The 13,861-nt window shown below is 37.1% G+C and overlaps 2 protein-coding genes across 2 annotated transcripts in view; one reads left to right on the forward strand and one right to left on the reverse strand.

The window, feature by feature from the left end:
- The window catches only part of LOC127649286 (F-box/LRR-repeat protein 7), a 54,208-nt gene extending 45,386 nt beyond the window's left edge, over positions 1–8,822 (reverse strand). Inside the window, exons 1-2 of the mRNA XM_052134330.1 lie at positions 8,404–8,822; positions 1,835–1,924 (exon numbers count right to left, since the gene is read on the reverse strand). Of these exons, the coding sequence (XP_051990290.1) occupies positions 1,835–1,924; positions 8,404–8,440 (127 nt within the window). The 5' untranslated portion in view covers positions 8,441–8,822. The remainder of the gene's footprint in view (positions 1–1,834; positions 1,925–8,403) is intronic.
- A 438-nt stretch (positions 8,823–9,260) lies between these two features.
- Positions 9,261–12,315, forward strand: c9h7orf25 (chromosome 9 C7orf25 homolog). The gene is made up of 2 exons (XM_052134426.1): positions 9,261–9,325; positions 10,376–12,315. Exon 2 carries the CDS (start codon positions 10,394–10,396, stop codon positions 11,717–11,719), a length of 1,326 nt encoding a protein of 441 aa, XP_051990386.1. The 5' UTR covers positions 9,261–9,325; positions 10,376–10,393; the 3' UTR covers positions 11,720–12,315.
- The last annotated feature ends 1,546 nt before the right edge of the window (positions 12,316–13,861 follow it).

A 13,861-nucleotide genomic window follows, 5' to 3' on the forward strand; every position in this document is an offset into this window, starting at 1 on the left:
GCTTATTTGGGGACAACAGCCAATGGGCTGCTGATTAAACTTGGGCAAAATAAGGCCAACTGGTGATTGAAGCAAGGTCAATGTTAACAGCGGAGTTTAGCGAGACACTCGTGTTGCATTTCATTTAAGTTGGATGAGGGATATTCATACTTGAATTCTCAGAACTCCAACCATAACGGAATTCCATTGCCAGATGCGTGGAAAATGACATTTGAACAACCAAAACTGCAACACTCCCACTAACATAACTGGGGTTTGACTATTTCCTAGCAACTCAACTGATAAACAATGCTGCTATTTTAGCATTTGTGCTACAGGTGTACGATCATCAAAAGAGAGTTTAATTTACTGTGTTTTGTACACCCATCTCTGCAAATGTTTGTTAAACAAGCTTTATTATCTTGTAATGTAGGAACATTGACTCATTGATCGATATCGTTTAATAACAGTGAATGTTTATCACTAACTTTGTCCATCTCTGGGTACCGACATATTTGTGTGACGTCACGCACCTGCAGTTCAATGAAACAAATTGTGGAAATATTACAAATCTGTTAAGATGCACAATGGACAAAGCAGTGATCAAAGAAAGATCTTTCCATGGTTCGAGATCATGGGCGGTGTGCCTGGACATTGTCCTGCTATTAGTGGAGAGACCACTCAGGACACCATGGCAACTGAAGTCGGTCAGTTGTCAATGTTAATTTATCTTTTGGGCTCACCACTCTGACATTACTGTGGACAGGCTGAGGAGAGACGAGATCGGCTGGAGGGCTGGATATACTGCAGGCCGCAACCACACACACACCACAAGTTGGCTCTGAGGATGCACTCACTAAAGAGCAACCCTCTACACTACACACGCCATACACCCCCTTCATGTCTGCCTCACATCCCCATGCAAGCCCACATACAGAAGACAGCCTTTGTTGTTTTTGAAGATTTCTTTTTACTCAGTTTACAAAAACGTTTGGAGAAGCAGTGTACTTTGTGTCTCCCTCTCACTTTCTTTTCAATTTAAGAGTTTGTTGGAATCATGAGGGTTTTGCTCTTCTCTGATCAATCATACCAAATCAGCACTGGCCACACAGTGCACCAGTGAGGATAGTGCAGGTGCTCCGTTATTTTGCACATTGGCGCTTAAACAGTTTGCTTCATATGCTTTCATGTGATAATGTGTAAATTAATTTTATTCATAATCATTGAAAAAACCTGAATACTAGTTTACACAGACATATCTAATTTTAAGAGTTAGATCAAGTATAGAAATAGCTCCTGAACGTAACAATTGGAGGTTACCACTTATTACAGTGTAATAGTAGGCCCTGTATGTTACTAGACAAAATACAAATAGCATATGTTATAATTATACTATTATAACAGTATGTTATTATACTATATATAATATACTACACCAGAGTGCAAATAGCATCCATCTATTTTTAATTAGACACTTTGAGAAAGTCCATAAAGAAAAATGCAGCCAACATGTTTATAAGCCTGAAATGAAACCAAGCTATGTCACAAGTTCCCTGGCCTTTGTCTTCATATTTTCCCTCACATTCATACAATTCACCCCATTCACACTCAGTTTCTTCCCCCTAGACACACTCTGAACACCACTATGGATTTGGACCATATTTTCTTTTCTGAGAGAAGACTAGATTGTAAAAAAGAGAAAATGTATGTAAAAGAAACAATGTTCTTAGCTGTGTTTCTGTTGACCAGATTGTTGTAAGCTTTTAATGTTGAGAAACAATCAACAAGTCAAAAGGAGCAAAACAAGAACATTTAAGGTTAGCTAGTAATGGTTAATGAGGACCATATGCCCTACCTTCACTGGTAGCTGCATTCTTTGGAGCTTTGGTCGATGTCTGATCCGTACTTGAACTCAGGTCGGAGGAAATACTGGAACTGCCTTTCCCTAAAATCACAAAGAACACCTCAGAACACATCAGGACACCCAGTGAAAAAACAAAACCAGAGAATCAATATATGATAAGTCAGAGAAAGCAAAAGAAATAGATTAATATAAAGAGTCATGCAATTATCAAAACTTATAGTTTGCCATCCCTATGTATATGGCGCTCACAATACACAAATCTCTCATACTTACATCTGTCAAGAATGGATGCATTTTTTTTTAATTGGTTGTGTGATTATGTTTAAAAAAAGAGAGTTGTCAACAGAACACAAACAATCGTACAAAAAATGCCAAACATTCTTTTTCTATCCTCCACAAACTTCGAATAACAAACCAGATGCCTCCCACAGATACTCCCAGATGGCAGGGACAAGGAATTACTCTTAACCAATCACACCACAGAAAAACAGTGCCCAAACAAAACTTAAGCAGCTCTGCTCAATCTGACCAGAACCAAGTGTGCACGTTAGAGACACTTGAGACTCCTGGGGGTTATTCATATTAAAAGGCTAAATATGAAAGACAGTTAGGGTTGATATTGTAACTACTAGAAAACTACGTCAAAACAGCTCATTAGCAATGGTGAAAATGATTGACTACAACATGAGAACACTGCTTTACAATCACTGAAAAATAAAAAATTAAGAATGACATTTTAGTAAGCATAAAGATCATGCATTGGTGTGAAATTTTCCTAAACACTTCTGTTGCAATGGCAATTCAGATCATCAGGTCACATGAGGCATGATTACAGGCTCGATGAAAGAGCAAACATAAGCAGTGTTCACATAAGCCTTTATTTGACCATAAATGGTCAGACACGGGGAGCTTCCACATGCTGAGCAAAAAAATGTGTTTTGCTCTGTAAACAAACCTGTTTTCCAATAAATAGTCTAACGGTGATATCACTACAGGCCAAGTTTTTGAAATTATCATTGAAATCAGTGAGCCTGAGTGGAATTTGCTAAGACATTGACCTCGAATGGGACGTCTGATTACATCACAAGCAATGTTTATTGTTCATTGTCTCTGAAGAATGTGCTTCACTGCTGATGAGATTAATTGGCTAAACAAACATTACATAGGTTGAGTTCTACATAGATGTTCTACATTTGGCCTAAACATGTTAGGCCTATGACTTTTATGATTATGGTGAGAACACTGAATACACAGGTCCAGTTTATGAGTACAAGGTATTGACAATCGCAATATAGTGTTTTTTAATACCAAAGTCACAGATTTGGACTTTTCCCCTCCAAATTAATATATATATATATGCAAATGTTGGATTGAAAAATAATACACCGCAGTGGTGCATTGCCTTCTTCGTAGTTCCATTAGTGTTTTCAGAGAGAAGACTATATAGTGTCAAAATTACATAGAACAACAGAATAAGCATTTTAAGTGTTTGCATTTTTTTATAAGTTACTCTAAATGAGATCATTTGACTGGTTCCCTTTGGAAAGTTCACTTAGTTGAATATAAAAGTTATAGTGGCACTGGAACAGATCAAGGACATCCAGATTCTATTGAGGAAGAAGATTTAAGATGGGAAAATACGTGATCGTTTCATGTAGTTGCCAAATTAAACATTAACAAACAATTGTTTTAGTAGATCCATGGAAGATGCACTAAAAGCTTATGGTTTGTTTTTTGTAAAACAAATACATAGAAGAAAGACTGGCACTCTGTGAAATCACCTCTTAAGTCAAACAATAGAATAAACACTACTGAGTACTTTAATGTATTTAAAGCACTGAAACACCACATTACATAGAAAAGTACACATTTTAAATGTGTTGGCTTGCTTTCAAACTGCAGTTTTGTTGTCTTTTATGTGGTGCATTTGAGTGCATCATAGAAAGCTGACATCACTGTTTACTAAGATATGCTGGGTAAAGAATACAGTTTGCAGTTAAATAAATCAAGTAGGGTCATGTATGTAAACTCAGCAGTATAAATAATTGATTAAATAGCCTATCAGTAAACAAAATCTACCTTGTAAGGCCCTCAATGGCAAGAGATAACAGCACGTACTGCAATAGATGGTGATATGTGAAATATGTAAATATGCCACAGTTGCATATGGAAAGGCATATTCTCACTGAATGCCAGTCTTAAGGACAGGCCAAACCTTGACCTTCTAGAGAAGTTCTGGTGTGTACTAGTAGACCACAAGTCTCTCAGTCAAGAACTCACTCTGTGAAAGTCTCTGGCATGAGTGCTCATGGTTAATAGAATATGATCAGTGGCAATGTTTAGCATCCACTTTTTCAATGGGCAATCTCTGCACTGGCCATGAATCATTTTATAAATAAATATATGTTGCAAAAAAAAGCAGAAATTCACCGTTGAGCTAAGATGATAATATGTGTTAGGCATAGAATCCCAGTTTATTTAAGTAAACACACCCTCTATTGACAGTTACTTCAGTAAAACAAGTAAGTTTGCACTGTGTATTCTGATGTTGGCACACAGTTGTTTCTTATTAGCTCCAAACTCAAAACAATTAAGTTCATACAGCTACTTTCTTTTTTCTTTTATTAAACACGTAACAAAACCAGAAGGTAAACAGAAAAGGATATCAATCCTTACATTTGCATTTAAGTTCCAGACACTTAACCCTTATATTGTGTTTATTTTATTTTATTTTATTTTCTGAAAACTGTAGTTTATTTCATCCAGTTGGAATAATAGTCCATGACTTTGTTAACACAGGGCATCTGAACACAAAAATTGTTATTAGATCAGTTTCATAAAATTGTATTGGTTTTATTTCACATTGATACACCTTTGGTGTTCCCGGTCTAAAGTGATTGGCCATTAGAAATTAATGGATTAGACTACAAATTACAGACATATTAAGTGTTCTGGAGCATCCAAATCCTTTAGATGAGCACATGTTGATGTGTGTTTACACACACAAAGTCCTCGGACATGTGCACGCACGCAAACACAGATCAACATACATACGTGTGTTGAGCACCCTTTTGGTTATTCATTTATAACATAATTATTATTATAATTTTTTTTAATTCTGCAGGGAGGGTATGGGATGAATATAGAATCAAAATTATTCACAAATGTGTAAACACTTTTCCATCACTTTGATAAATGTCATACATGCACCTTACTATCCACTACATTTCTCATGGTTTGGTTTGTATTACAGTTTTAGGGTCACGGTTTTGGTACTGCTCGGTATTTTCCATGTTCAGAATAATTTTATTTTTTTTTACTGCCAAATCCAAAGACAGAATGCTCTATTTGGTAACAAATACTTCAACAAGTTTTTCAGTAACCATAGTTTAACTATGGTTTTTGTAATAAAAACTTTGTAACCATAAAATCAACATGTTTACTGTCATGTTCACAATATATAGTATAATCATGGTTACTATATGGAAACTACAGTCTTACTGTTGTAAAACCATGGTTAATTGTATCAAAACCATGATTTCTGCAAAGAAAACCATGTTGACAGCTGTCATGGTTACCACATTATTACTATAGTAAAACCATGTTTTTGTTAGGGTCTTTAATAAAAAATTAAAAAAACTTTTCTCCAATTACTAAATCAATATTTTAACTTAATATCTGCACTATTACACTACATACATCAACATAAAATGCATTTCAAACTCTACTGCACATATATTCAATAGTCAGAAGCTGTACATTACTATAGAAGGAACTTTGCTATTAAAATGGATACGAGAGATGTTGTGACAAATCTCGAGTGTTTTAATCATACGCTGAAATCACACATCTTCATAAGCGGAGTAGGGAAACATATTGTTGGCAATGAACACCCCAATCGCTTTAGTTATTGTTTTATGCCTGTCCAAATTAGCACTGAGTGCCTGCCTAAAAACAAAAGGGAGTGTGTGAAGTTTTGGCTCATCTGCGGCTCTGTGCGCATTGCATGCTATCTTTCCCTGGTGACTTCAGTGTAATTACCAGTATACAGAACTCACGTCGAGTGACGTCTTCAAACAGTACCTGTTTTGCAAAAGTTTTTGGCTATTGCTGTTGTAATTGACTGCAAAAAGAAAATGTGTCCAGACAGGAGACCTGAATAATGCAGGGGGCTTCTCTATCAGCGACTCGTTTTCTCCACATGCCATTTACAACTACACACAACGCTTGAGAACAGTGATGTCATCAAGTTGACCCATGTGAAATACAGGCAGAGTGTATCCATCAACAGATCAATTTAGGTGCATTAGCGGAGGTTGTATCTCTGCGTGTCTATTTGATGCTTTATTTTCTTTGTAAACCTTGTGCTCTAGATGCGTCAATACACTTGTGGTGCCAATGCATAACCGAACCGTGGGTGGCGAACCGTACGGTTCGGTGTTTTACTAAGAACTTTTACACCCCTACTATCCACACACAAATGCCTTTCAACTTGTGTCTGTAAAATTCAGAATTAAATGAATGTGGAGCGATTTGTACAAATAGAGACATATTTGTTAATACAAATGTTCCCTTTTGTATAAATGTAACACAATTTGTGTGTCTAACCAAAGGAAGACATTCCAAATTAAGCACAAAATGGCCTTGTGAAGCATTGAAAGTGCATTTGTGGATTAACTGACATGTGTGAATTCATTGAAATGTTTTTGTGCCTATTTGAATTTTGAGACTTTTGTTTCGCTGTTTTTACCATGGGCGACCCAAACACAAACAACTACAAGTCCTAAATTCATCCATAAATGTGGGCACATCTACCCATTCATTTGGGAAAACTTCACAAATGCATGTAATTAGCCTTAAACAGATGTCGTTTACTTGTGTCAGTGAAATGTATTATTAAATGAATGTGAAGCTATTTGTACAAATAGAGCCTTTTATATTTGTGAATATAAATGTTCCCTTTTGTACAAATAAATCACAGTTTGTGAATGCAACCAAATGAAGGTGTTCCAAATACAACACAAAAAGGTCTTGTGAAGTATCGAATGTGCATTTGTGGATCAAGTGACACACGTACATTATTTGTGTGTTTTCTGTTTCATTCATTTGAGTTTTGAGACTTCCTTCCCTTTGGTTTTTCCTTGCACAATCCAGACACATGTGTCTAAAGATCCACATGTAACTTTGTGAAATAAAAGCAGCTACCACTAGATGGCGGCCTCATTTTACAGATGCATCATCAGGCGGGGCAAGGTTTAGTCACTTGGCATGCGCAGTTTACAAGTGCCATTTCAAACAAACAACGTCTGAGATCAGCAGAAAGAATCAAAGATTTGGCTAAATTTTTCTCATATTTAACCAAGGATAATTTCCTGTCACATTGTAAAAGGCAAAAATGGCCCATTTTAGAGTGTAAGTCCTGGTGAAAATATGTTTGTGGGACATGTAAATAGCTTTCTAGTTAAAAGGCCAACCGGGTCTTTGTTCCAGGTCAACATTCGAGTCTACTATTTTAATCTTAACTAAGTTTCTAGACTGAAATTCCTGTTAATGCAACAGGAAATATCTGTTTGACAGAATAGACACAAGACATGTAAATTAATGCACGTTTGTGAGTTGATCCACACATGCACATTCAATGCTTCACAAGGCCATTTTGTGTATAATTTGGAACATCTTCCTTAGGTTAGACAAACAAATCGTGTTACATTTAAACAAAAGGGAACATTTATATTCACAAATATGTCTATATTTGTACAAATCGCTGCACATTCATTTAATTTTTAATTTCACAGACACAATTTGAAAGGCATTTGTGTGTGGATAGTAAGATGCATGTATTTCCCTATTTGTCAAATTGATGGATACATGTTTACGCATTTGTGAATAATTTTGATACTATATTCATCCCATAGACACCCCTTACTAGCCCTGTATACTCTCTAACTCTGTATCATTTTGTCAATAAAATATAGGCTAAATATCTTTAAAATATGTTCACTAACAATCTTAGTGGGAAGGTAATTTATAGCTGGATTTGCAAGAGTATGAATAATAATAATAAATTCTCTCTCTCTCTCTCTCTCTCTCTCTCTCTCTCTAAAGTACGGAACAATTAATATCTTCACATGCACTTAATACTGTTTTAAGCTTGTTCTAATTAAAGATGCCATTCTAATAGGCATATGCATAGAGTTAGCTCTTCAAGCACCAGTGTATTTAGTTTCATCAACTCTTACGATCCAAATTCAGTTCATGGAGACATGAGAGAAAGATGGATAATGTTATAATATTTACAATATATATGTTTAATATGTATAAAATGCATTAGATTCAAATGCCAGAATCAGCTAATACTTTTCCTGTCCATTTTTAAAGGGCTAAAACCACATGCTGATACAGAAAATGACAAGTATGGTTGATACAAAATTTGCTGTATGGCTACTGTAGTGAAGAAGAAATATAGTGACGTTTACACAATTATGGCGGCTGTACGGCGAGATTTAACAGTGGAAAAGCAGCATTGTAGCTGGCTCTGAGAGTTAGATTTTGGCACTCACCTTCACTCCCGCTCTGTTTCCCATTGTTCGCACCCATCCTGTGGAATGCATAATCTACCGCCTCCGCTCCGTAAAAGTATCCATATACTTAAACCACGTACAAATAAAGAAAAGATGTGAGGAAAATCCTCCAAAGACTCTTTTCACGGACAGTTTGATCCTCTCACACCTTTAATACATCAAGAAAAGTAGCAATAACGGTAAAAAAAATAATAATAAACGGAGCAACTATTATGCAATCGCGTAAACTCAATCATAAACGACAGTTTAAAAACTGTAATAAAGTTCAGATAAAAAGTTGGATATGGATTTTCTTTGGGTTAACACCTCTTCGTCTCTAGACAGCGCGTATTCATCCAAAGGAGAGACTGGAAACCAGATACTTGTTGCGTCAGGACCACGCATTTGCTCTTGCTGAATATGACTGTTCCCATGCATTGGCTGCCAGAGTCTGCAGTGAGCAAGAGTGACTTTGACCTAGTAGCCTATCATCCCTCTTTCCTGTGCAGCAAAGCATTTAAAGCCGCGGCGCTTCATAATAAGTCATAGTAACACCATGGGAAATTGATACGTCATGCAATGTCTAAGAATGTTACATGTTTAAGAAATGTGGCAGTACGCGTGATATACAGACTATGAACTGTTGTATGTAGTGTGGCGTATTATGTCTAGCTATTTTTTCCCTAATTATAGCCAAATATAAAGTTTGTTTCTCCGCGTGAAACAACAATATTTTGAAGGCTATTTTAATGTACTGTGTCTGTCAGTCATGAAGTGATTTGATTTCATGCGATTTATTACCGCCACGCCAGGTGGCGATATACATATTCACTAATACAATGACAGCGCTAAGTTAACTTCTTCGACGTCAGGGTTGAAAAGTGTCGGCTAAAAACACAAGAGTCAGGAACTTGTGAATGCTGTAAGTATCTTGATAGTTTCCGAATTATTTCTCTTATATTTACGAAAACGTTCAATTGCTGTTTGTCTCTAATTAAAAGCAAACAGGAAGAAGAAGTGTGTATGGTTTGTAGAAAACCTTGTGTGTAACCAAGCTAGCTGACATGTCCACGTATTTATACGCCGGGTGTTTTCGGATCTAAACCGTTTACTAGATTAACACAGAGTTTGCTATTCTCGTAAGAACTTTTAGAATTATATTTTAGTGACATTTTTATCCTATAGTGGACTAAAACCACGCCATGGCTAATTTATAAATTGTACTTGTACTTCTATTGTGCTCATACATTGCGAGAAGTAGTCTATATGTGATTTTATGCGGTTACTTCAAATGTTCTTGTTTTTTTCTTTTACTTTGTGATATTTAAAAGGAATATTCCGGGTTTAATACAAGTTAAGCTCAATCTACAGCATTTGTGGCATTATTGATGACCACAAAATTTATTTTCTTTAAAAGAAGCAACACCTGTGTTACAGTGAGGCACCTACGATGGAAGTAAATGGGGCCAATCTGTAAACGTACGTTTCTAAAGTATAGCCACAAGACATAAACAATATTTGATTTTAGTGTAATAAAATCACTTACTAACCTTTTCTGTGTAAAGTTAAAGCCAATTTTACAACTTATTTGCCATGATGATGTAATGTCAACAAACCCTAAAATGACTGTTAAAAACAACTGTTTAAACAACTTTACAGCTCAAATAGAAGTGTTTTTATAAAAATGATAAGCTTCACATATCTGCCTTTAAACCCTCTAAAAATTCTTAAGAAAGTTGTTCTGCGTTAATAATCCAAGATCCGGGAAATACCGGAAAACCGATTGAAGGCCCCGTTGCTTGCTACTACATGGTATGAAATCTTGATTGTAGGCTAGATGATGTAAATATTTAACAAAAATCTATAATGTAGAAATATAGTATGTAGTATTAGTAATGCAGTATACGATCATATGCTACAACTTGTAAATGTTGTCTCGCAGCTCTATGGTTCTTTCTTTCTCATTCTGTAGGAATAATGTTCAACAGCAATGGCCACTTACTCTACGCTGCAGGACAGAATCAGAGTAGCCAAGGAGCTGCTTGAGCAAGTGGACAAGATTTGTAGTCGGCAAGGCCGTGAGGTTGAGGGACGTGCTAAATTGTGCAGTAAGCTCCGGGCTGAGCTCAAGTTCCTGCAAAAGGTGGAGGCTGGCAAGGTCATGATCAAGGAGTCTCACCTGCAAAGCACCAACCTTACTCACCTGAAGGCCATCGTTGAGTCGGCTGAAAATCTAGAGAATGTGGCAAGTGTCCTGCATGTGTTTGCCTATGAAGGACCTGATGGGCAGAAGCAGACATTGGTGGTTGATGTGGTGGCAAATGGCGGACACACATGGGTGAAGGCTATTGGGCGCAAGGCTGAGGCATTACACAATATCTGGCAAGGCCGTGGCCAGTATGGGGATAAAAGTGTAATCCGGCAAGCAGAAGAATTCCTTGAAGCCAGTCAGCAGCAGCCTGTGCAGTACAGCAATCCTCATATAATATTTGCTTTCTACAATGGTGTGTCCAGCCCTATGGCTGACAAGCTTAAAGAAATGGGTATATCTGTAAGAGGTGACATAGTTGCTGTTAATACAATGATTGAAGGTGGAGAGGAGGAAGAGGAGGATGAAAGTGAAGACAAACATGGTTTGGAGGAAGAGAATCATGAGCTAGAGAATGAAGTTGTGGAGGTAGAGGAGGAGGAGGAGGATGATGATGACAATGAAGACAACGATAGTAATGAGACAGACCTCATGCACACTCGAGTTGATAGGGACACCATTGTGGCCAGCCTTGCCTTCCCCACTGAGGTGAAGGTAGATGTTTGCAACAGGGCCAACCTTGACATCACAACACTGATCACTTATGTGTCCTCCCTCAGCCACGGTAACTGTCATTTCAAATTTAAAGAGGTGGTCTTGACTGAGCAAGCTACACAGGAACGGCAAGAGAAAGTCCTACCCAAGCTGGAGGAGTTCATGAAGGGGAAAGAGCTGTTTGCATGTCATTCTGCCGTTGAGGACTTCCGCGTCATCCTGGATACTTTAGGTGGTCCAGGAGAAAAAGCCAGAGCTGAGGAACTGCTAGTCAGGATTAAGGTGGTTCCAGACCAGCCCTCTGAGCGCACCAAACGCTTGGTTACTAGCTCAAAGGTGAACCGTAGATCACTGATGATCTTTGGGACAGGAGACACATTGCGGGCTGTCACTATAACTGCTAATAGCGGTTTTGTTCGTGCTGCTTCTAACCAGGGTGTGCGTTACAGTGTGTTCATCCACCAACCACGTGCACTCACCGAGGGAAAAGAGTGGAGAGCAACTCCGATATGAGAAAAATATGAATGAAAAGCTGTAACAGTAATAAAGAGCCATTAAGTGAGGGTACTTTATAAGAAGTATAAACAGGTCTTAAAGCCAGACACTTATGAGAGGCACTACTGTATAGTTGAAATAAATTGCATAGCTGGTCGCAGAGTCAAACACGGCAATCTTTTTGTGACCCTTTACATAAACACTGTAAGCTCAGTGCCTCGATTGCAGCACATCAATGCAAAGCCAGCACAGATGTCAAATTAATTAAATGTATCACAATATCAAAAATATAGTGTCAAAAACAGTGTTTAAACAGAAGCAAATAGCCTGTTTTCTTTTCAAAGCCTTTAGCTACCTTTTTTTAAGTTTCTTTTCCAAAACCATCACTTTAGCTGATTGATGTTTTCTGTTAATCTTGATTCTCACATCCATTTTTGTTAAAGAGTTCAAAATAAATGAATTTAAGCAAAAATAAAAATCTTCAAATGTTATCACATCAACATTATCTCTGTGTTATTCATCAATTTGTCTTTGAAGCCTGGCATATCCCTCTTTGAACGTAAGCTGTTTGTAAATTTTTGTTAAATATGTGATACTGCATCTGCCCTAATACACACACACACACACACACACATACAAGGAGACTGGGGCTAGTTTCAAGCCTTGATGTCTTGGATAAACAAAAACATTTTCAGTTGTGACAATGGAACCTGCCATCAGTGGCAAAGTTTTCATGTGAACATTGCCTAAAATGTGGACATTTAAACATTTATGAACCAAAAAACTATTTTTTAAATATCAAAACATTGTGGTGTCCAACAAATGTTGTTGTTGATCAGTTGTATACATTCATGACATTTAAAAAACATGTGACAACCAGTCCTGAACTGACATTCACTGAAAGAAAAAAAAGAAGCACATTGCCCGATTTTCTAAATCATATAATTTGTGATCTACACCACAAAATTGTGTTTCTCTTCTAAACTTGTTTTCTTTCCTTAATGTAATTCTCTAAAATGTGCACTTTACTAGATTACAGTATGTAGTGTGAATGTGAACCAGTCATGTACAATTTAAGTCAGAAGTTTACTTACACCTACATTTAAACTCAGTTTTTCAAGCCCTGAAATTTAAACGTAGAAAACATTGCTTGTCTTCGGTCAGTTAAGATCACTATTTAAAAAATTTGAAATGTCAGGATAATAGTAGAGAGAATTATTTATTTCAGCTTTTATTTCTTTCATCACATTCCCAGTAGGTCAGAAGTTTACATGCACTTTGTTAGTATTTGGTAGCATTGCCTTTAAATTATTTAACTTGGGTCAAATGTTTTGGGTAACCTTCCACAAGCTTGTCACAAGTTGCTGGAATTTTGGCCCATTCCTGCAGACAGAACTAGTGTTACTGAGACAAGTTTGTAGGCCTCCTTGCTAGCACATTTTCTACCGGAAATTATTGAGGTCAGGGTTTTGTGATGGCCACTCCAGTACCTTGACTTTATTGTCCTTAAGCCATTTTGCCAGAACTTTGGAAGTATGCTTGGGGTGATTGTCCATTTGTGACAGAGCTTTAACTACCTGGCTGATGTCTTGAGATGTTACTTCAATAAATCCACATAATTTTCCTTCCTCATGATGTCATTTATTTTGTGAAGTGCATCAGTCCCTCCTGCAGCAAAGCACCCCACAACATGATGCTGCAACCCCCACGGTTGGGATGGTAATCTTCGGCTTGCAAGCCTCACCCTTTTTCCTCCAAGCATAACGATGGTCATTATAGTCATAAAGTTACATTTCTTTACATAACTTTAAAGTTAAAGTTTCATCAAACCAGAGGAAATTTCTCCAAAAAGTAAAATCTTTGTCCCCACGTGCAATTGCAGTCTGGATTTTGATGTCGATATAGGACTTGTTTTACTGTGGATATATATACTTGTCTACCTGTTTCCTTCAGCATCTTCACAAGGTCCTTTGCTGTTGTTCTGGGATTGATCTGCACTTTTCGCACAAAACTACATTAATAGGAGACAGAATACATCTCCTTCCTGAGCGGTATGATGGCTGCGTGGTTCCATGGTGTTTATGCCTACTATTATCCCAAGGATGAACCAGACTTTTTAAGGTCCACAAAGTTTTTTTCTGAGGTCTTGGCTGATATGAT

Source organism: Xyrauchen texanus, chromosome 9 (genome assembly GCF_025860055.1).
Source record: "Xyrauchen texanus isolate HMW12.3.18 chromosome 9, RBS_HiC_50CHRs, whole genome shotgun sequence".
Classification (NCBI taxonomy): domain Eukaryota; kingdom Metazoa; phylum Chordata; class Actinopteri; order Cypriniformes; family Catostomidae; genus Xyrauchen; species Xyrauchen texanus.